Genomic DNA, 25,069 nt, shown 5'->3' on the forward strand with positions numbered 1-25,069 from the left:
ATTCAAACCGAAACATGGGATAGGGCTACAGAGTGATGGACTCTTTTGAATGTTGGATTTGAGGTTTGAGTTTGTTTGCAAATGTTTGAAATAGAAGAATACTGAATACAGTGTAGCATTAATATTTGACCTTTTAACCTAGTTTTTAACACAGGTTACCGAGTTCAAACTAAAATATTTTATCAAGGCAAATGTTCTGATTAAGTTTCATGAAGACTGGACTGAAAATATTGCAAAAATATAGCCTCTTAAGAGTTCCTTTAGTTTACTTAGATTTGACCAAGTGACCTAGTTTTAAACCCAATGTGACCTAGTTTCAAATAAAGCCATGATATCATGGAGACAAATATTGCCTCTGTTTCTTCCAAATATTTGACCTTCTGACCAAGTTTTTGACCCCATTTGACCCATGTTAAAAGTTTACCAAAATAACATCAAGGAAAACATTCTGACCACAGTTTGAACAAAGTCTGACCAAACAATACAAATATTTGATTACAGACATGATTTACGAAATATTTGACCTAGTGACCTAGTTTCTGACCTCATGTGACCTTAGCTGTTTCAAAATGGTCATTGATTAAATCAAGGAAAATGTTCTGATTAAGATCTTGAATATTGGACCAAATATAATGAGTCTACTATGTTTTAAGATTGTTTCTAAAGTTTGACATAGTGACCTAGTTTTTGACCCCATGTGACCTACTTTCACAAATGATTAAATTCTCATCAAAGGAAACGTTCAGACCAAGTTTGAACATTATCTGACAATTCCTACCAAGATATGGCTCCAGACAGAAAAATGTGGTGGACGCACACAGACAAACAGAAAATGCCAAAACAGTATATTACTCTTCTGAAACCTTTGGTTTCGCAGGGGATGTTACGGTACCGGTTTTCATTGAAAACCTGTTATTCATTTATGACATTTTAACAAGTATTAAGAATGAATATTGGTGTGCTTTATCTGATGACCGAAATCCCCGATGAAATGACAACATATCATGTTACACACCTGTTTTCTTGCAATTGTTTACAATAACTTTATCATATAACTTAATCTGGAAGGAACAAATAAAACAGAAAATTGGGAATTTCAAATTAAACAATGCACAACCACTTAAACTTACAAATGTCAGGAATTCGAATACAAGAATCAAGGATTTCGGTTGAAATTACTATGGTATTAATATATCAATATCTATAGATTAAATTAAAAGGTTTACTTGCAAATTCAAAAAATCATTGCTTCATTCACAGAATCTGTTTCAAATTATACAATACTATCCATCAATGTAGATCATTGTTAAATCAATTTATGTCAGCATTTTATTTATGCATCAACTGTGTTTGAAATAATTTGACAGGTGTGCTTTGTTAAAGATGCACTCTTACTCACAAACAAGATGTAGCACAATTAATGCAGTTGTTTTAATTTACCCAAAAAGATGAATCAATACAGACAACAACGATTCTTGTGAAAGATATGGTTCTTATGAAAGATATCGTGTTTAATTTTAAAGAAAGGTGCGACTACAAGGTATTTCCACCTTATAAGCCAATAGTTTATCACTGTAAATATTTTAGGACTCACAAGTCATTTGATATCTGTGCATTTTCAGCTATTAAATAAATGTTTAAATCTTGTAATTATTAATTAATATTTACTTTAAAGGCATTGTTTAGTAAGAACTTTGTTATAAGTTGGTAATGATGTATGTTTGTTATGTATGTTCTGATTTAAAATAGAGTATCACTTTGATATTCAGTGCAGCATTACTCAATGTGATAAAACTTGACAACCTGACCTGTTTCTATTTATAGACTTAGAATTCCATTATGTCAATATTCTATCAGGCATAGGATTGGGAAAAACTGTTTTAGTAATCCTCAAATTTGATAGAACATTTTAAAGGTTGGTCTTAGTGACATTTGATGGTTAATTTATGTTTAAAATAAATTTCAATGATTTTGAATTGCTCAAATTTCTACTATTATAGTATATCTGCTTCAAAAAAGTCTACTTTTCATTTTAAAATCACCTTGTCATCTCTTGAAAATAATATATCAACTGAAAGGTATCTCTTCATGTTTGATTTGGTTAAATACATCTTACTCTGTGAGTCATAACCCAAGAGAATAATCAGAATTGTAGAAAATTAAGTTTTTGATCTTGTGAACAAACTCAAACACATTACAAATCATATTCAAAAATAAAATATTTGAATTATGTTGTTTGTTTTTTTCAGACCATGGACAGAGGGAGTATGCAGCAGCTGTCCCTGCGTCTGTCCCGGGTGTTGGAGCACATTGGGGTCAACAGGTACATACGCACCAGGAGGAGGAGAACATGGCTGATGAAGGAGACACTAGATAGGATCAGAAATGAGTTTCATGGTTACAACATCACTGAGTATACCTTTGGTAGCCAGACAGAGGGGACCACCACACTAGGGATGAAGTCAGATATAGACACATTGATATGTAAAAATGACTGGCCAGTAATACTTGACTGGAGTGAATGGATCCAGGGAATGGTGAATCTTCTTGTGGTAAAGAATGAACAATCTCCGCCCCAACATTGCTGGCTTCAGTATGTGAGACCTGACCTCCCATTACCAGTGACAGAGGTGATCACTAGTGACATGGTGGATAGTGAGGGCAGAGTGCTGAAAACCAACACTCAAATTGAGCTTCAAGAAGTCTGGAGACTAAACAGTGAGTCTGGAGAGGTGGTCCAACATGGTCCGTCAAGAAGCTGGGATGAAATGATTGATTATATAATTGCATTTCACTGTACCAGCCTTCCTGAAGAGTGCAAGTTCCTGTTCTGTAGGCCACGCCCTGGTCACTGGCCCAGACCTGACACACTGGCCACGGCAAGGCAGACTGGCGTGTTCCTGGTTCCACAAGGATACACTGAGGATCCTTCTAGACCGGTCAAGTGCCAATCCACAACATTACATGTTCCTATAGAAAACATGTACTATCCTCTTTATAAGCGGGAGTGGAGGTTTTCAACTTCAATCATGGAGAGACTTCTTGTATTTGATATGAATATAATACAGCATAAGGTGTATGTATTTCTGAAAATGCTTAGAAAATCAATAATAAAGCAGGTTGTTGATGATCGTTTCAGCACATTTCACATAAAGACTGCAATTCTGTTTACAATAGAGACATATCCACCAAACATTTGGAGTGAAGACAACCTTGTACAGTGTGTGATCTACTGCCTGACCACACTTCTCAGATGGCTGAAGATCAGGTTGTGTCCACACTACACCATCTCAGGGGTGAATCTGTTCACTGGAAAGCTGTTCAAACATGAACAGTACAAACTGCATACCATGATAACAGAAATCATTTACAGCCATTTCCAGTGCCTATATACAATTGAAATGGATAATCTGGGGAGGAGAATGTCATCTGTTATTTCACCCCAAAATATTGGGGTTTATACAAGGTGCACACTCAATCAAGTCCAAATGTATGGATTGTACCAATGGTGGGCAATACAGGTAATCAATGGACATAAAGTTTTACTTATCAATGACAAGAACAACTTATATCAATCTTTGATAGAACATTTTGAGACATTGAATTTTTTAAAGAACAATGGAACTGAAATAGAACAAGAGGCAGCTTCCTTGTGCATACCATCAGTGTGTGGAGCCCTTGCCTCCATCCAAGCTTCCAGGTGTATCTACCAAGGTCAACCCATCACACACAACATTCTCCACCTGTACCAACTGTCCTTTGACTCGGATCTGCTGTCCAGCAGACTGAAGTTTGCCTCCATGTTGTACTGCAGTGGGCAGTATGAGGCAGCAGCAAACTGCCTGACCTTCTGTGAGGGACTGCTGGGGCCTGCAGTGTGGCAATGTTGTGCCTGTAGTGGAAGACAGGGAACACCACAAGACTATGAGTTCAGGGAAAAGACTGTAAACACACCATTCAAGGATATGCTACGGAAGTATACAGCCTTACATGTTATTTTCACTAAACATGATATCCATTGTGTTCCACGACATCTAATGTATGAAATGTTCAGAACAGTAAGAGATGAGGACCGGCAACAGAGACATCCAGCATTTGATTACAAATGGATGGACAAGATTGTGATTGACAATGTCCCATTTCTCCACTACCTACAGTACCTAACACACACACAACTAAACCAACCTGAAAGAAAATTGCGGGCACTGAACAACCTTTATTTCTACATATCTTCAAGACATCACGGTGGTCATAAAGACACAGCCTGGAACATGCTGGGACACTGTTATGAACTGGAGAACGAGCTGGACCAGGCCTGGTTCTGCTACACCAAGTCACTGCAGCTTTACCCTAGAAACAATGCAGCCAACTGGCATGTACTTAGGATCATGAATCAACACTAAAATGGCTGAGATCATAGTAATCTTTTATAGTTTGGTGCACATTTCTGGACAAGACGATCATTATTCCAACTTGACAGTTCAGTGCTTCATAAATGGTGTTGTACTATGATGAAAAACAGGACGAAAACAGGCTCCTTACTGAAGACAAAAACTGTGCTTAATTTCACCGAACCATGGTAAAAATTTGTTGCTTGCAGAAAAACACTAAACAAGAGCTGTCACAGAGACAGTGCGCTCGACTATACCATCGCTTTTCAGTGAAAAGTTTTGGCGAAACATGCATGGATCACTGTTAGATTAGATTTTAATGCAATTCATGATGTGCTGAGATATTAACATAAATGTGGTTACATGGAAAATGTATTGCAAAATACAGTTATATATCTTGGTTATTCAATTACACTGAGTGGTTGAATACCATTCTATAAAGTCTCAATGCAATACATCGAGTAGTTGCTGAGAAATTAACCTATGTGTGCTTACACGCAAAACCTTAACCAGAATTTCTGTGTCGAATAATAAAGGGCAATTATTTGCATTAAATAAAACTAGAGTTATCTTACATGGTTAATTAAGAAGGTTGGATAGTTGAGTACCATTGTATCGAGTCTCAATGCAATACATCAAGTAGTTGCTTTGATATTAAAATAATGTGTGCTTGCACACAAAACCTTAACCAGAATTTCTAAGTCGAATAATAAAGGGCAATTATTTGCATTAAATGCAAACTACAGTTATCTAACTTCGTTAATTAAGTAGGTTGGATGGTTAAGTACCATTGTATCAAGTCTCAATGCAATACCTCAAGTAATTGCTGAGATATTAACCTATGTGTGCTTGCACGCAAAACCTTAACCAAGGTGTGACACCAACGCCAACGCTGACGCTTGGATGAGTAGTATAGGTCTCCATATTCTTTCAATAGTCGAGCTAATAAAAGATGGAGTAAATAATCTTCTTCTATGCTGTACATTGTTTAATCGAGTTTTATCAGTGAAATAAAAACAAAATGTTTCAAACACCAACTTTTCGAGTTCACTCAGGAAAAAATATTGCCATCCTTAACCAAAATAAACATTTATTATCAGTTATGTATATTTATTTTATCAAAATTATATTTTTTACAATTTGGATAAGAAACCTAAGATATTTAGTCCTGGTTGCTGCGCCATCCATAATTAGTTACCAACAACAGCTGTCGCAGTCACATGCGACAAATGACCTCAGTTTTGGGACTTTTCGGACAGATGCCCGGTAGCCATTATGGCAACCAATTAGTAATTTTTCATCAGATAGTAGGTATAGTTATCAACCATTACTAAATGTTGTAATAGGAGTTGATGAGGTAATGTTTCCAGTACAAGATTTATGCATGCTCCTGAGAGCAGTTAGTTGTGAAATTAAGATAATGGGATTTTCAATTGATGCAATAAATATTCTTAGCACCAAGTTTGAGGACCGTGGGTCGAAGCATTCTCGTTTTATCGATCAGACAAGCTTTTTATGCTGACCTCAAAATCAATACATTAGAGGGGTCATCTGCAAGTCATGGCCAACCTCCCTATCAAGTTTGAGAACCTTAGGTACCAGGTGATCAATTGGACAAGGCTATTGTGTTCAAGGTCACTGTCACACCCCATTTTATTTTCTACTCAAGGTCACCAAAACCATGACATTCACCTGTTGATTACCGGTGCACAGCTTTAAACTCTGCTTAGCATTCCTATAAAGTTTCATCACTTTAAGAGATATATGCAGCACAAGATTTTGAGATGGATGGATAGAAAATATCATTCTACCGAAATCGCTCAAGCAGAGGATAATAATTATTGTTACAGCTGAAAGCCTATAACTGTTTCACACTCACCACAAACTTGAGTTCTTCTATTTCATAGTCCTTCTCTGCCCTGTAAGGATCAGTGATGGCGGACTCAGGAATGGCTAACAGGTATCCAATCTGAAACAATTCCTAACACATATAACTTGGTGAATTTTGTACAAAGAATTGAAGGCTTATCATGCTAGAATAATACAAAGATTTTTGTCAGTAAAACAAAGAAAAGTACTCAATAGGTATTTACATACCTTGTAAATACCTTTTTTAGTTGATCAAGGGCCCATAACCCAACAGTTTTGACATATATGGACCTAGTTTCAAATGCATACATGTATAATGTCAAGTGTAACATGTGTGCTAAGTTCCATCCATGTAAATTTATATATTTCACTTTTTTTCAATTATTGTCAAGGTTTAAGATTCTGCAAACAAAAACAGACAATCTGAATTTAGAGCACCTACGACTTACCTGGGGCATATAGAGTACTGAGCACTCGGTTACGTAGTCCTCCAACTTGTTCAGTTCATCCAGAGCTACTTTGGTCATCACCTCTGGCAGTTCGCTAAATACTCGCTTCTCTGAAAAGCAGTCATACAAATTGTTAATGAATTTACCTTACTATTACTGACTTAGTTATAAAATGTGTACCTTAAGATGAATCTTTTAGTAGAGAATTGTTCAAGAGTATACTACTAAATTTAAGCTCCACATTCAGATGCCATCTCCTGTTCTCTCAAACTGTTCACATATATTGACCTTCACCTTGAAGGTAGGGACATGGATCATGTGCAACACACATCCTCATACTATGATGTTCACTTCTGCCAAATAATTTTAAATTCTGACCTTGTATGACAAAGATATTGACCGGACACAAATAGGATGGAAGAACGGGCAGACACATGGACATGACGAGGTGCGTGATTCCTATATAGGGTGATAAAGTTATTTAACCACTGTACCACCAACACCAAGGCATTACAGATCCACTGTTTTACTTTCATTAGAAATTAGCTGAAGGAGACAAAATTAAGTTCAACTTTCTTGGAAGAATTTATATTAAACAGAACACCCATTGAGCAAGAACATTGACAATGCTGTAGCTCCCTGGTTGTATAATTAGTGGGCTGTCATATATATACTATGAAGTACGGCCTACAATTATAAGGTAAGTTGTACAAACTCTGGTCTAGCTGTTCGTCCACACCTGACTTCACCACAAATCTGCCCTGTATAGAACACTCCTGGAAGTCTACCTGAAAACACAAATGATTCATGCAAAATTGTCAAGACTTATGATAGTAAAAGAATGGTTTTCAGCACACTGATGAACAAGTTACATAATCTTTGATTAACTTTTTATAGCAATTAACATATACATTACAATCAGTTCCATGTATAAACATGAGAGTAAGAATCATTCTTGAATCATCGACGAAGGTCTGATATGGGATCAAACCTTAGGACCATCTTATTCAACGGTGTTGCCATCAATAGATGGTAATTCACTCCAGTAACCAGCCTACCACACAATCATTTAACCAACCAACCAACAACGTTAGTTGCAATCTTTACAATCATCAATTCTCTAAAATTCTCTGAGCTAATATGTTCAAATATGAATGAAGATGCAGCAAATAAAGATGCAGACATCACAGTTATCAAGACACCGATTGACACAATATTTCCACCTAGTTATGTTGAGATGATATAATCTTAATACTAGTTTGACCATATAAACAGCTATTTGATCAGTTAACAAAATCAAACCTGGTGTTTTATTTTTTGGACAGATAAAAATAGTTATTATCATAGTTATTATTACATTACAGATACATGTATGCAGAAGGAATCTGAAGACAAAGTTCCCTTAACATATGATTTATATTACTTAGTTTTTCATTATAATAAAGTAGAAGAACTAATATCACCATTGCACAACATGTACTTACAATCTTGTTGATGAAGTTGGTAATTCTGTGTAAGTCATCACTGAAAGTTTCAGTTATCTGAAAATATGAAGCATTTAACTGATAAGCACAATTTTTAATAGTTTAATTTAACCTTTTCTTGAAATAAAGTTTCCAATGTTACCAATACATCTATCAGGCATCACACTTTCATGTATCGCACGTAAATGTTTATTTAAAGGGGCTGTCTCACGTATGATAAAAAAGCGAAAAAAAGAGAAAATTGTCAAAAACTGAAATAAACTTGGCATCGATGTGTACAATGCATTGAAACCACATAGTTTACAATTTATTTAAGTTTAGCAGTTATTTTGTATTTTTCCATTAAAAAAGATTACTGGGTATGTCTACCAGGTAGAATTCATTCCTTATGCGTGATTGGCTAGTCGAAGTTATCACGTGATATTACCGAGGTAGGTGTATAGCTTAATTATGTCACCCGATTAGAATAAGCCTTTGTAGCTTAGTGAGTAAAACGCTGGACTTCAATTTTGGCAACGCGGGTTCGAACACGGTCTCCGACACAAATTTTTTTTACATTTTGGTACTTTTTTTACAATTATGATATCAAAGCGTAACACATTCTATTAGATAATTGTCCTGAGATTTGTTACAGAAAAAAACATTTTTTGGTGCCATTCTGTGACACATTCCATTTCAGGCAGCGTTTGACACGAACAGTAGTCTGGTAGTTTGAGATTACAGGTGCTTTGCCAGGCTACAAGACATTAAAGTCAATAGTCTTAGTTTGATCCTGCCGAAGCCGTGAATTTCTGGTATACTAACAGTGAGAGGGCGAGGAGACCAAATTGCATGAAAAACATAATGATGTCCCCCCAACAATGAGCTTAATTGGTCAGTTTAGGCAAAGTGTATTTGACTTTGTGTGCTGCTTTAAAATGCTATGTTGGGACATTTTTTACCTTCCTGAATATGTCCACAGACTGTGACTGCATCTTGCAAATTTCTTTGAGACATGTAGCATTGTAGACAGTCTGAAAGCAAAATCATTAAAATTCCTGTAGACCTCAATCGTTTTTTCTCATATTTGCAAACATGCAACATGATATAATATCAATACCACTAATATCAATTCTAAACAATCTTTATGGGACTGAAATGCTACTAGCCTACTTGTTTTCTGAAATACATTTTCAAATATCCTGAGTGATGGCTTATCAAATTGATAATGAATGGGTTGGGTGCAGAGGGAAGATTTGATTGACTTATGTTTTATCTAGCATATGACATCGCCATACACAATTATATCTACAATAACATTCTGCAGCCAATTATATTAAGCTTTAATTTGTTGTCAGCAGGTGACTTAAGGCTATCTTTAGGCACGTTTGCATGCACACATGATTTGATTGGTAAATACAATTTTTTTTAATAATTATTGACCAATCAAACAATTGTTAGCTATCTTTAATCATACAAAAGAGTTAGTTTTATACATATCTGCAGGTGAGTTAAAGAATCAATTCGCTCCACCTATATTGTCAGGTTTTTTTTCATCCTCCATAAATGGAGAGAAAAACATATATACATATAGGATATGAAAAGGATAGCTTTTCAATATACACAGATGTACATGTAAATATGCACAAGCATCTCCTTTTACAAACCTTGTAGAGAGCCTGCCAGTCCCCAATGGAAGCCTGGGATGTCAGCATCCTGGCCAGAATTTTCTGAAAATATACAAATACACAATTACACTATGCTTCATACAGTGGGCAATTTGGCAAGGAAAATTTCGTAGTCATGAATAATTAATGAGGCAGTTTCATTGGTTACCCAAGGAACCAGATGCTACAATATTCTAAAGACAGCCTAAATTGATATGGGTCCACCTTTTCTGTACAATAATTTTGACAACAGTCAAAACCACTCAGCCACAAAGGCCACTGTTCTATGGGGCTATGGAAGAAAAATTAATTGATAAATGCAAGTTCTTTCAGTCAATCATGTCCCACGGTTTTTATGATGTTTAACAGAATTAAGTACTGAACTGTGATTGCCCACGATGCATCATGGACGGAATTTTCTGAAAATATTCAAACTGCAATGTTAGCGCTCTAGTCAGAATTTTCTAAATATACAAATTGTGATGTCAGTATCCTGGTCAGTATTTTCTGATATGTACATACTGCAATGTCAGCATCCTGGCCAGAACTTTCTTAATATATATACATACTGCAATGTCAGCATCCTGGCCAGAACTTTCTTAATATATATACATACTGCAATGTCAGCATCCTGGCCAGAACTTTCTTAATATATATACAAACTGCAATGTCAGCATCCCAGTCAGAATTTTCTGAAAATATCCAACCTATATGGAACTACAGCCAACATGTGTTAGATTACTCTTTCTTTTATAGAATCATAAGGTGTACACTTCACCAGTGACGTACGTTTAAGGACAAAGTCTAATGCACTAGTCAATTGTAACCATTGCCCCCAAGGTCCGGGAAATAGCGGGGACTTTGACTTTTGGTCCAGCCAAGCCCTAGTAAAATCCCAACCCTGCGGGACAAACTGCTGGTCAAATCCCCGCCAAATGCCCCCTCACCCCAGAGACCCTAGGTAAGGCCCATTCCCCGCTATTTTGGGCGCTAAGACAAAACTACCACGTTCACCCGGCTTTGCAGGGCCACCTGGAAGGTAAAAACACGGCCCATTTCCCCGGCTATCCCCAGTATACCCCTGAACCTGAGGGGGCCGTGGTTACAATTTACTGGTGCATTCATTACTCTCATGATCAAACATGGAAATGCCATAACTTCAGGTCTACATGCATATAATATGAAAACATAATGTACAACAAACACAAATGAACTGATAAAAAGTTCAAACACAACAAAGCTAGCAAAAAAAAATATTCATCTCAATTAAATTCTTAGATAAAACCTTTATTAGATCTCAAAATTCATCACTAAGCACTGGAATATTGTGTTTTAAAGTTGAATGAAAGTAAATTTTCCAAATGTCTTGAACAACATTTTAACCTATAAGAATGGCCTACCGATATGTTTTTCATGTTTTTAACAGCGTCCTCCAGTGACAGAACAAGCTCCACATGTTGGGGATTGTTGAGATACGCAATCGCCGTCTGACGAGAATTTATCTTCTCTGCATTCTTCAACGGTCTCTGGAACCATGTCCTATAACATGGGACACTTATAATTTTTCAAAAGCCAAAGTACATATATCTAAATATCATACTTGTTTTGCACCTGACATAAATTTGACTGGATCTCTCAGCTGGATGACACCGGATATTCCTGACATATTTCTGTGTATTATACACAAGAACATCAATTGTCGGCTTTTTAATCCAGATGGGTCTTTTTTATGATAGGGGTAATCAAATTTAGATCGATCCCAGCATTTTATTACTCTTTGATTTAATGCAATTATGACATTTCAAAGAAATGTTACAATTCAATCTTGGAAATGCATTCACAGATGAAATAAAATAATTTAATATTTCATCATTGACACCATTTATTAGATAATTTAATTATCTATAAAAAATGTATTCACATAAAAAAGATTTGGACACAATTATTTGGAGTAATATTGATTTTAAGGTCATACTGCTGTATTCATTTGCTCATTTTCAAATCTCCTGAAAAGTACCTATACAGATAAGGACTGCTTATCAGCCCAAATTCAATACTTGGCAGATTACAATACAATTCAATCATCATACTCCACTAATTGCAAAGCTGGCTTTGCATTTTATTAGAAATGTGGAAAACAAAGAAATTTATATAGAAAGCCTAATTTTTCTTCACTTATTCATAACTTTCCTTCAAATGCAGCATGTTCCAAGACTTCACCATTTGCCACTCATATTCCTCATCCAGTTTATGTCAAATTTACAGACAGGTCATGCAGGCCCCAACTTCTCAAAACATCTTAAGCCTCTAATATATCAGGATTAAGTTAATCTCACTATATTTTATTTGATAAAATTGTGCAATATTTACATTCATAACAGTTTTTGGACTTATAATTTATATTTGTATCAAGATAAGCGATTTTTTATTCAGTCAAATTACAATTAAAGTGACACTCGTATTAAAAACCAATACATACTCATGTATAACAAACATAAATTTTGAATGATGAACCTTAAAATAATTACTAAGTAATGCATTTATGGAAACTATTAATTATTGATAACAATATTGTATTTAACACACAAATATTAAATTACTGGTGAGTGCTAAAAGGATTTACAGTGATCTACTATTGTCTCATAAGGAAGAAATACTGTGTTTTCTGCTCCTTTCTTTCAAATTAAACACAGAATCCTTCATAAGAACCATTGTTTTTTATATTCATTCATCCTTTTTGGTACATCAAAACAATTGTGTTAATTGCCGCAGATCTTATTAATGGGAGGAAGAGTGCATCTTTAAGCAAGAAGTTGGGCAGAATGCAATAAGCTGCTTAAGGTGGTTACAGAAATTGGGGCCAGGTCTGGAAACAAGGATAGCTTTAACTTCTGACTGCCGATGTATATTGTTAATAACAAATGAAATGTTCATGTTCAATTTAACAATAAACATTCTTTTCTGCTGTTGAATGCTGATGAAGTTTTTACGGGATCCTTAGCTTTTGTGTTTCACCTCAAAGAATTGGACCAAATTTCAATATTTAGCAGACATCTAGTCCTTTTTGGACATATTGTTATAGTTAAATTTATTCCAATCGCAGTGTCCATGCATTTTTTTCCAAATCAAGACTTCTTACCTTGGGTCAAAAATATTGATACATTACAAAAAAGACAATTTCAAGCAACATCTTATACTTAAAAAAAATATATTTCAATTTATTCTGCGATTGTGATTTTTTGGTTTAAGCAGTGAACATACCGTATGTATCTTTTCTGTTTAATATTTATATGCGCCTCTAATCTGTTCTAAAATAATGCCATAACTAGCATTCATTTAAGACAAACTAAACTTAACACAATCAAAAAAGTTAACAATCTTATCTTTGTTTAAGATCAGAAGAGTACATAATAAGAACTCATGCTTTGGATAAATTACATTGAAACATCTTTGAAATCTATAAGCCACTAAGTTAAGTCAGAGTCAAAATACTGTCAAATATTTCATAAAAATAATCCAGTATCATATTTAACACAAAGATGACTAAAGGTTGGTTAAACCAATGCCTATAACTCAATCAAAATCATTTATCAATGAATCAAATATTCTTCTATAGAACAAAAGGAGAAATATTTACAAATAATTTAAACAAAGGTTTAAATACACCTTTTTTGGATCTCAGTTGCACAAAATGATTTATGAATAATGCAATGGGCTTTAAAATTTCAACTACAGGTTCATTTTGGGTACAAAAAACTTTAAAAATATTCTCTTGCTAAACACTGAATGTGAGATTTTGACAGAGTTGAAAAATACATAAGAGAAGACTTTAGTTAATCATTCTGATAGCAATGAACTTGTGAGAACTAAAGCAAAACAAATCCAGGAAAATCCAGGAATATTTTAGCTCCATGGATATTTGACACAACCATTTAAAATAAACTTCAGATTTAAACCACAGAGCATAATGACAGTGCAATGGGATGCTACCAATCCTGTTGTTGTCCTGGTGATCCTGCAGCACTACCGGAGGGCCAGAAACTGTGTAGAACGCTTTTCTGCAGTTCCAAACTACCAATTATGAACCAGAGGAGGAGCAAGGTCTCGGGTTGCAGTTACATGGACAATGGGTTTCTAGTCATTGTTGATGCTAACAACCACAGGGTTAAACTGTACGATCAGGACCTAAAATGTTGCTCATTTGTGGATTTGGAATTCAGGCCTTACGATGTATGCTCCATTGGAAGTCAACTGTTTGTGACGTTACCGAAACATCGAAGTGTGCAAAAGCTTAGTGTGACCTTTCCGTTTGTGTTTGTGAAGAGAAAACTTAGAAAGAAATCCACATTTAAGACTGAAGCTGAGTGTCGTGGTATTGTCGGATATCAAAATGATCTCATTGCTAGTGTAAGGTACTCTACACTAACAAATTCTGAAACCACAGAATCTTCTTGGCAGATTCATATTTTGTCTACCAATGGTACAGTCAAAAGACGTTTTGCAAACAATGCAGAAGGATCGCCTTTAATCCACGATGCAAGGTACATTTGTCTGACTCATGATAATAAAGAAATCATCATATCTGAGGCTGAGGACAATGGAGTCAAATGTCTAAATATAGAAACAGGGGAAATCACCTTCAACCAACATATGGAGGACCCAAAAGGAATCACTTGTGATAAAAATAGCAACATCTATGTTTTGGGGAAACAGGGTTCCATAAGATGGATACTTGCTGATAGACAGTGTGTGAAAATACTTCTAAATGGAACTAAGCATGTGAAATACTCAAATGCCCTTACATATTTTCAAGGAACACATACGCTAGCTCTTCCGAGAAATGAAAACAAGATTGACTTGTACAGGGTAAAAAATTCTATACATGACCATTGAACTGTTAAATAGGCTTTGTTTCATTAATACTGCCTGTGCCGCAGTGCGTTAAAGTATACAATATATCAAACAGTAATTTCTATCAGTTATTTTCACTATAAATATTAATAAAGTATGATTCAACAGTGTAGCAAAGCAAACGCCATAATGCTCTTCTCAACTTTAAAGTCTTAAAAAGAGTATAACTCAACAATTATCAAAGTTGGTGTGAGTATTGTCTCTGGAAACATGTGTACCAAGTTTGATTTGGACATCTTGGAAAGTATTCTTGTTACAGTGATTCAAAATTTTCACAACAAAGCAGACGACAATGCTGACAACAAAGCAGACGAAAATGCTGACAACTACACCATGGCAATCACAATACCTTGACTATTATTACACATACACTTCTTATATTAGACCGCGTGATTAGATAACGTTTTTAAAGATTTATAGCTTCATATTTCACAGATCTTTTTTCTATAGAACGATGTTATTATTTTATCTTTGGAAATTTTTTGTTAAAATGAATACATGTTTGTCTTAGTTGTCATTAAAGAATTCAAAATTCTGTTTGCATACATTTTAAATTCCAATTTTAAGTCAAGATTTGTACATATTTGCCAACATTGGCCAGATGTGGGTTCTGTCTGTACAGTTGATATTCAGCTCCAGGAAGAAAGGTAACAAGTTCACGATGTTTAAACATTGTAAACAAGACAACAAAGTTCAACAAAACACATGCAAACTCAACATAACCACAAGGAATTTGATTTCTATTAGTATTTTCCTACCAACAACCTTACTAAACTCTTAACTTCCTCCTTTGTGAACAACATGCAAAATGTCATGGGCTATAAAAGATTTGGTATTAACAAGGAAGTATAAACAAACATGACAGACACTAACATAAAAAACAGAACAAATCTAATAGCTTGCCTTAGCATCCTACTTCCAATCTGGGACTTGGTTCTGTTCATGATGCCTTTGTTTAAAGAGCAAACTTATTAAATAAGTTGACATAAGCACATGTCAACCTAACGGAGCATGTGGAAATTGTTATTATACAAACTGAAACAGAAATTTACATATTGATGGCCTCACTTCCAAATGTCAAAGCTACAAAATCCGAAAATGTTTTCGATACCAACATTTTTAGTATTAAATCTTGATAATTAGATCATACATTATTATTTACAAAATGCTGAAGTTATAATTTTTGTAGCTACAATTTCTGAAGTAACTAGAAATGTGTCCATAGGACACGGATGCCCCCACTTCGATTTTTTGTCCCAGAAAATAAGCCATAATGATTATTCAGGATAATCTGCACATATAGGATAAGTTGAGTTGAGTTGGGTTTTACGGCATCGCAAGACTGTATAGGTTATATGGCGCCATTCATCCTTTTCAAAAATTAGATCGGATAAGATATTTTTTAAGTATTGTTGGGAAATAAAGGGCCCTAACTCCTAAATGATTAAAGCGATTTCCATGGCTATCGAACTTGATCAAGATATTATGGTCACAAACATGTGTTAAAAGTTTGGTGAGGATTGGACAAACAGTTTTCAATAATTAGATCGGAAACAATCTTCGGGACGTATTTTTCAAGTCTTTTTTTGCAAATAAAGGGCCGTAACTCCTAAATGACAAAAGCGATTTCCATGGCTATCGAACTTGATCAAGATATTATGGTCACAATCATGTATGTAAAGTTTGGTGAGGATTGGACACATACTTTTCAAGAATTAGATTGGAAACATATATTTTTGAAGTATTTTTGGCAAAAAAGGGCCGTAACTCCTAAATGACTAAAGCGATTTCCATGACTATCGAACTTGATCAAGATATTATGGTCACAAACATTTGTTTAAAGTTTGGTGAGGATTGGACAAACGGTTTTCAAGAATTAGATCGGAAACAATCTTCGGGACGTACGTACGTACAGACAGACAGACGTACGTACGGACAAGGGCAACCCTATATGCCGCCACTTTGTGGGGGCATAAAAATTCTGAAACTGAAAAAAATGCAGTTTCGGCATTTTGATGTGGGGCCATTGATATATCATTGTGTGTATCAACTATAATACCCATAACAGAAAACGGTTACAATTAGTGGCTCGCCTGTACAGGGCTTGTGATTATATCATGCATAGGACACACTTTTTTACCCCCAATTCGCGTCTTAAAAATTGCCTGCGTCCTTTCTATGCTATTAGAATTTCATCTGTTTTTTTCCAAGTCCATTTCAGGTCGAAAATATCGGACCGGGGAAGAACGCGGTAATAGTAAGTATCTGTACTGCGTCACCGAAAAGAACAACTGACATAGGTAAAATCACGCAAGTGAACACACGCAGAAATATATTGAATGTTTACTTTAAAATGATTTATTGAGAAATAAATTGAAAAAAACACGAGTGTTTACTTTTTTATAAAAGGGACGCTACTCACAAAATCTCGATGTGAGTCAGCACTTTAACTGGATTGAGTTATAGCGGTAACGGAAATCGGGAAAGGAGGTAAATATCAATTAATCGTTGTTTATGATTTTAATGTTTCGATATTTTACAAAACATTTTGTATGTAACTGTTTTAAAAAATTGATTAAGGAATGTGCATAACGCAAAGTAGCATTATTGTCCCTATCAAATCTTTTCAAATGTGCGAAGGTGTGAAAAACACCCGCTGTCTGTCATTAGAAAAACATCAATAGAACAAACTATTGTGATGGTAATACCTTATGGTTGTTTGTTCGCACTTTACCCGATGTGCCTTCCGCTGGCAAGGCTAATTACCGACACTTAATTATGCCGACATGCTTTAATCCGCACAGCGACAAGCCTTATCAAAACAATCATCAGTTTTGTTGCGATTGCAACGGTTGCAACTGTTGACTGTCATTCAGAAGGCATGTCGAGACTATTGCAACGGTTGCAACGGTTGACTGTCAGTCGGAACTATTACGGCATTTGTAGAAGTCTTATAATATGCGTAAATGTTCTCAAAATGTCAAGACATATATCACTGTTGTGTACGCTAAATTACCAAAATACGACGATAATTATCGAAATACACAAGACAGTTATCAAAATATGCCTCATATACAATTTTTTGTTTGTTTTTTACTTCAATATATATGTTATAAATACTTGACCAACCTCAATTTTTCGGCTCCGATTTTGACATTTTTCTGCTGCGTCCTATCTTATATATTAAGGGTTTTTACCCGTTTTCTCAACTATTTTTTTGCCTGCGTCCTATCTATGATAGCGTCCTATACATGATATAATACGGTAGAGATTGCTTTTTTGAAAAATGGCATGTCTCCCCCATTGTGTGGTCGTAGGTGAGAAATAATCAATGATGGACATGAAATTTATACTTCCTCCCTACCAAGTTTGGTGAACCTAGGTCAAACCATTCTCAAGATATTGAGCGGAAATGTTTTATTACATTGGGGGTCGCCGCGACCTTGACCTTTGACCTAGTGACCCCAAAAACAATAGGGATCCTCTACACCTCATGACCAACCTCCCTACCAAGTTTGGTGAACCTAGGTCAAACCGTTCTCAAGATTTTGAGCAGAAATGTTTTTTATATTGGGGGTCGCCGCGACCTTGACCTTTGACCTAGTGACCCCAAAAACAATAGGGATCCTCTACACCTCACCGTCAACCTCCCTACCAAGTTTGGTGAACCTAGGTCAAACCGTTCTCAAGATTTTGAGCAGAAATGTTTTTTATATTGGGGGTCGCCGCGACCTTGACCTTTGACCTAGTGATCCCAAAAACAATAGGGATCCTCTACACCTCACGACCAACCTCCCTACCAAGTTTGGTGATCCTAGGTCATGCGGTTTTCCAGTTATCGATCGGAAACGAACAAAGCATTCTCCTGATATTGCACGGAAATATTTTTTTACATTAGAGGTCACAGCGACGTTGACCTTTGACCTTGTGACCCCCCAAAATATAGGAGTTTTCTAAACCTCATGATCAACCTCCCTACCAAGTTTGGTGAACCTAGGTCAAACCATTCTCAAGATATTGAGCGGAAATGTTTTTTACATTGGGGGTCGCCGCGACCTTGACCTTTGACCTAGTGACCCCAAAAACAATAGGGATCTTCTACACCTCATGACCAACCTCCCTACCAAGTTTGGTGAACCTAGGTCAAACCGTTCTCAAGATATTGAGCGGAAATGTTTTTTACATTGGGGGTCGCCGCGACCTTGACCTTTGACCTAGTGACCCCAAAAACAATAGGGATCTTCTACACCTCATGACCAACCTCCCTACCAAGTTTGGTGAACCTAGGTCAAACCGTTCTCAAGATTTTGAGCAGAAATGTTTTTTATATTGGGGGTCGCCGCGACCTTGACCTTTGACCTAGTGACCCCAAAAACAATAGGGATCCTCTACACATCACGACCAACCTCCCTACCAAGTTTGGTGATCCTAGGTCAAACCGTTCTCAAGATTTTGAGCAGAAATGTTTTTTATATTGGGGGTCGCCGCGACCTTGACCTTTGACCTAGTGACCCCAAAAACAATAGGGATCCTCTACACATCACGACCAACCTCCCTACCAAGTTTGGTGATCCTAGGTCATGCGGTTTTCCAGTTATCGATCGGAAACGAAGTGTGACGTACGGACTGACGGACTACCGGACTGACGGACAGGGCAAAAACAATATGTCTCCCCCAGAGAGGGGGAGACATAATATCATTGTGAGAAACTAGAAAGCCAAATGTCATGATCTCTAAAAAGTGTGCGGCCAGTATGGGTATCAAACCAGAAACTCCATTTCCAAGTCATGTGATCTTACATTGATCTTAGTGGCCCTGATTACTCACACACTTACTAGTGTGACACTTACCAAACAGACTGAGTCCCTCTTTGCCAGCATTATTAGTTCCCAGTTTGTACACAGAGGGATGGGATTCTCTTTGGAAGATCTGCAGGGCACTGAAAATATCAAAGTGCAATTTTCCAGAAAAATTCATGAAAAAATGCATCAGAATTATAGACCTATGGCCAGTTGCACAGTTGTTTTTTTATCCAATCTAGGTTTATACTCAATGGGTAATCCTTTTTAATCCTATAAACTCAGTTAGGGAAAGTTGAGCAACCGGCCATTACAATGCCTGGCTTTAAATATCAGTTGCATGCCTGCTCATACACATTCACTCGGCTTTTGAAATTGAAACAAGCCTATGTTTGCTATTCAAAATGCAGATTTTCTTCAATTTTGGCAATGATTTGCTTACTACAGGGTGTGCAGAATGTTTTAATTTTGACCACTGAAGAAGTATTTCAATTTAATTTGGCATTATACTGAATGGGTTACGTACTAATCACTAAGTCTTGAAAGCTAAGCATTCATTATTACAGTCATTTTTTCATTGTTGCTTTAACAGAGGTAAATGTAATTTATACTTGTAATAGAAATTAATCGAGCAGAAGATACCTGTATGCTGTATCGTCCAAGATCATTTGGCTTTCACTACAATGGAGAAATATCGAAAAGGAGTTAGATTTCAAATACCAATAACCAATGTACAAACTAATTCGAACATAGTCATTAAGTATTCACGCAAAGTTATGGCAAAATTGACATGACACTAGATCTAATTAAGACAAACCTCGATAATGACCTACTTTGGTTAACATAAATATATACTGAATCCAGGTTTATGTGCATTTGTTTTTCCAGGGTTATCATTTGACTAATTTTAAGTAAAATCTCTTCATTGAATAAAAAGTTATGAATATTTATATCAGGGTGATTTGGCGTCATGTCAATTAGTTCATACATATCTAATTTATTTACATTGTAAAGACACCGTAAAGGCACAAATTTAAGACCATCTAAAATATACCAGCCCCAATTTCTCGAAACTCATTAAGTCCCTTATAACAGGATTAAGCTAATCTAACTATTTTTGTTGTTCTATAAAATGTGTAATATTAACTTCTTCAAGAATTTTTAGAAATTATGTAGGAATAATCTGTATGATTATCAGAATAAACCATTTTTAATTTATCAAAATCCATTTTCAGTATGTATTTTGGCTAATTGAAATAAGCGACTTAAGCCTGTTAAGCTTAAGATGTTTCGAGAAATTGGGGCCTGGTGTATATTATATGAGTGGCCAAGAGAATGGGCCTCTGGTTGGGCTCAATCCCATTCCTCGATGACTTGTTGAGCGAGAGATGAACACTAACACTTACAGTGTGAATATCTTTACATCTAGTACCGGCAATTTGGTTCCCATCTCTTCAAGCTCGATGCCGATTCTCATTTTTTCAAGGTACTTCAACAGACCTCCCATGGCTCGAACCTGCAGGAAAATCAAGAACCTTTGGTGATTTTGGCCATTGTGCACTGTTGAGTGCTACTTAAAATATACAAATTCTAAACTGAGAGATACACATGTACATATGCATATTTTATAATTTAGTGCGAATATTTTCACATGAAAGATGGATGTCTTCTTTAAAATGTTCAATTCTAGAGTGATTTCAGAATAGTGTTAACTGCTGAGTGCTACTTTAATAAAAGTGTTGTCTGCAGCACATCTCCCAGGTATTGAAAGTTGCCTTTTATTTTGCATGTATAGATTAATATTGTCAACCCAGTGAGGAAATGGCAGATACAAAAAAGATGCTGTGTAATGATACCAGAAATTTAGTTCCAAACAAGTCAGAAACTGTCAACACATCTCTGAAGGGCTATAAACTCAAAACTCACCATGCACAAGTTTTCAAATGGTATCAGTGATGATATACGGAGAGTTCTCTCCTCATATGTATAGTGAGACGGTATGTAGGGGAGGTCCATGGACAAAACACGTCGCTTACAGATCTCGGCAGCTGGAATTTAGAAATATATAATAAATGGAGATTTCTCTCCTTGTATGTGTAGTGAGACGGTATGTAGGGGAGGTCCACGGACAAAACACGTCGCTTACAGATCTCGGCAGCTGGTATTTAGAAATATATAATTAATGGAGACTTCTCTCCACATATGTGAAGTGAGACGGTATGTAGGGGAGGTCCACGGACAATACACGTTGCTTACAGATCTCGGCAGCTGGAATTTAGAAATATATAATTAATGGAGACTTCTCTCCACATATGTGAAGTGAGACGGTATGTAGTGGAGGTCCACGGACAATACACGTCGCTTACAGATCTCGGCAGCTGGAATTTAGAAATATATAATTAATCGAGACTTCTCTCCTCATATCGAGGGCTCAACGCAATACTGTCGTAACTCTATTTACTATGAGGAGAGAAGTCTTATGAGAAGAAAACACTTCATTTCATACATGTTCATAATTCAAGTGACTGAGATCCGTAAGTGGCATGCACTGTCCGACCTCTCCTTCATTCTGTCAAACTACACACATGAGGAGAGAACTCTCCATTTAAAAATATTGTATCATTTCAGCTGCTGAGATCGGTGGCTCACCCCTGCATACAATCACACTAGGGAGAATTCTCCATTTAAATGTATTTCTAAACTCCAGCTGCCGAGATCTGCGGCTTGTATTGTCTGTTGAACTCCCCTACAAACCATCACACCACACATATTATGCCCTATGTTGGTTACAATTAAGTTAATGGTCGCAAATAAAATAAGGCACAGAAATTTTTTAATATTTCTAAAGTCAGTAGTTAGAAATCCACACAGTTCTTGGCAACTGAAACAACTAAATTAACACTTAAATTCAGCCTTAATCTCATATATTTCAACTCTAATGTTTTTTATAAGTGAAAAATATAAGTTGAATTCAAATCACAAATACAAATGCATAAACTCCAAAGCTTATGTCCATTTTTGGATTTGTTACACTAGTGCAGGGCATCAAAAGTTTGAACAAAATCATGAATTTGAGCATGCCCGAAAAACATTTTACTGGTGGAGGGCATGCAGGCAAGTGGGCTTGTGCTTAGTTCTAGGATTGCAAAAACTTGTGTTTTCATTGGCTTCAGTCATCTGTTGTTTTTACAATAATTTATATACATTCAAAATATTGTAAAAAAAAATATTTTTATTCTCATCATACCCAACAACTTCATGTAAATAATAAAAGAAATGCACATGATCTGATTTTATTTAGAAATTAGCAAGGGACTTAACTGCATTGAGTTATTTCTACATTTTTTTATATCAAACATCAGTGACCTCCCTTTACCCATTCAGTAGCTTAAATGGGTATAAAACTAGAAGCAATTTAAACCGCTCCCTCCCTCAAGGTCGAAACACTCCATGAAACAGCTGGTGTTTACAATATAAATGAGAGGCAGTTACTTTCATGTTTTACATGAAATTCACATTTCTCTTCATAGGCAAAGCTTTATAATGTATGTTTTCATATAATAAAAAGGGAAAGTTTAGGTACAGTATAACAGGATTATATTATATTCATCATCTCTATAGACCATAACATATTATTGTATTATTAACCATTTTTAACAAGTAAAGAAAAATAAGAAAGTTTGAATTTAAGTTTCAAGTATAAAGCACCCTTTTTTAAATCAGTGGTCAAAATTTGCGCAAGCACGCAAGCCCTGTACTAGTATATTGCTTTCTGGACTTGCTCAAGTTTTTGATAATATATAGCACGGCTTGTACAAGGTTGAAAATGGCAAGCACTAAAGATTCCGGCCTATTCACCCAAAAATCTTATTTCAATGACTATTAAATAAATAAGATGTGATCAAAACATAATGATGAAACACATTTTAACATTACTTGGTCTTGACACAGATTCTGGGGTAATATCTGCTGCATAAACCTGGCATTTTGGCATTAATAGCTGTCTGTCTGATTGCCAACAGAGAAAGATAAACATTTTAACAATAAAATGAGCAATGATAAGTACAGACTTTCTTACTGAATCCTGCAGCTCATGAATGGGATATCAATGGTCTCTCTTCTAAATGTCGATGGCCTTACTTCTAAATGTCGAAGCTACATGCAAATCCAATGTTTTCTGTAGCAACGTTTTCTGTATTGGTAATTTGATCACACATTTTTTTTACAAAATGCCGAAGTTACAATTTTTGTAGTTGTACAATTTCTGAAGGTTTGGCATTTTTGCATCTCTGTGATATGTCCAATCATTGTTTGACATTTTGATCACATGATGCAACACTATTTTCTCATTGGACTATTAACTTGGTAGTAAGATGCAGCTCGCCTTTATGATTTTAGTGAGGTAAAAATTTTGAAACAGAAAATATGGAGCTTCGGCATTTTGAAGTTAGGCCATTGATATATAACAATCAATAAGGCCTGAAACAATAAAAGTGTAACATATGCATAACAAAAAAATGAAATAAAATAGGCAAATTTCCCGTGTAAAGCAAGTATTGAATGGAACAACCAGGACCAATTCAAAATTTATGAAATTATAATTATTTAAAATGTCTTTGTTAAATACATATTTTATTATTACTTGTTTTCTCATTTGTTTTATTTACATATTTGAAGAACGTTGAGTATGAACATTTTACATGTTCACTGTAAAAGGACACTTAAAAATGCTCATCTAATGTTCTCAAGCAAAGTGGCTAAGGGGTATTACTCCACTTGTAAGTCAGAGTTGCAGGACTTGCTACACATGTGCTTTTCATCATAGTGAATCTATGTACCAAGTTTTGCGTTTTTGACCTAATCAGTTTAGAGATTTTTAAACAAAGCCAACAACACAAAGGCTTTGACAGTATCTAAAAGTTCTTTCCGAAAACATAAACAGGTTACTGTTTTTGAACTTACAAAAGCTGAAAAGCTATCAAACTTCAGCTGGGCTATAGCCATTGTTTTCCATACTTACAAAAGTCATTGCTGGGTAGAAACTGCAGACTGGAGTTACCAGTCTCTGGACTATCTGAGCCTTCCACTGAAATGGTAAAAAATATGTTCAGCTGACCATCTGGCCCACCCTGACACCCCTTCTGCAATACCTACCCCCCAAAACAAGCAGCTGAAAGACAATAGGGGATGTTTATTATGTTATACTAAAGAGCGTAAGTGTGGTCTTATGTATAGGTGTCTGCCTCTCACCCAAGAGGTTGTGGGTTCGAGTCCCGCCAGAGGATAGTGGTCTAGTGGTATAGGTGTCTGCCTCTCACCCAAGGGAGGGTGATTCAATCTCCACCAGGGCAAGAGTGGTCTAGTTGTATAAGTATCTGCTTCTCACCCAAGAGGGTGTGGGTTTGAGTCCCGCCGGGGTGAGAGTGGTGTAGTGTTATAGGTGTCTAGGTTGTGGGTCCAATCCCCACCAGGGTGAGAGTGGTCTACTGGTATAGGTGTATAGCTCTGGCCCTAGAGGTT

The 25,069-nt window shown here is 35.9% G+C and overlaps 3 protein-coding genes across 3 annotated transcripts in view; 2 read left to right on the top strand and 1 right to left on the bottom strand.

Moving 5' to 3' along the window:
• The window catches only part of LOC128213981 (mutS protein homolog 5-like), a 55,175-nt gene that overhangs the window by 13,280 nt on the left and 16,826 nt on the right, over positions 1-25,069 (bottom strand). The window contains exons 5-17 of the mRNA XM_052920131.1: positions 24,570-24,635; positions 21,476-21,597; positions 20,956-21,065; positions 20,192-20,227; positions 19,601-19,689; positions 15,654-15,699; positions 11,240-11,378; positions 9,840-9,902; positions 9,135-9,206; positions 8,194-8,250; positions 7,425-7,497; positions 6,710-6,819; positions 6,271-6,360 (exon numbers count right to left, since the gene is read on the bottom strand). Of these exons, the coding sequence (XP_052776091.1) occupies positions 6,271-6,360; positions 6,710-6,819; positions 7,425-7,497; positions 8,194-8,250; positions 9,135-9,206; positions 9,840-9,902; positions 11,240-11,378; positions 15,654-15,699; positions 19,601-19,689; positions 20,192-20,227; positions 20,956-21,065; positions 21,476-21,597; positions 24,570-24,635 (1,073 nt within the window). The remainder of the gene's footprint in view (positions 1-6,270; positions 6,361-6,709; positions 6,820-7,424; positions 7,498-8,193; positions 8,251-9,134; positions 9,207-9,839; positions 9,903-11,239; positions 11,379-15,653; positions 15,700-19,600; positions 19,690-20,191; positions 20,228-20,955; positions 21,066-21,475; positions 21,598-24,569; positions 24,636-25,069) is intronic.
• On the top strand, positions 1,841-5,386 carry LOC128213979 (uncharacterized). Its single transcript, XM_052920129.1, has 2 exons — positions 1,841-1,915; positions 2,250-5,386. Exon 2 carries the CDS (start codon positions 2,253-2,255, stop codon positions 4,401-4,403), a length of 2,151 nt encoding a protein of 716 aa, XP_052776089.1. The 5' UTR covers positions 1,841-1,915; positions 2,250-2,252; the 3' UTR covers positions 4,404-5,386.
• LOC128213980 (uncharacterized) lies at positions 13,445-15,285 on the top strand. Its single transcript, XM_052920130.1, has 2 exons — positions 13,445-13,574; positions 13,788-15,285. Exon 2 carries the CDS (start codon positions 13,818-13,820, stop codon positions 14,730-14,732), a length of 915 nt encoding a protein of 304 aa, XP_052776090.1. The 5' UTR covers positions 13,445-13,574; positions 13,788-13,817; the 3' UTR covers positions 14,733-15,285.

This window comes from Mya arenaria, chromosome 13 (assembly GCF_026914265.1).
Source record: "Mya arenaria isolate MELC-2E11 chromosome 13, ASM2691426v1".
NCBI lineage: Eukaryota > Metazoa > Mollusca > Bivalvia > Myida > Myidae > Mya > Mya arenaria.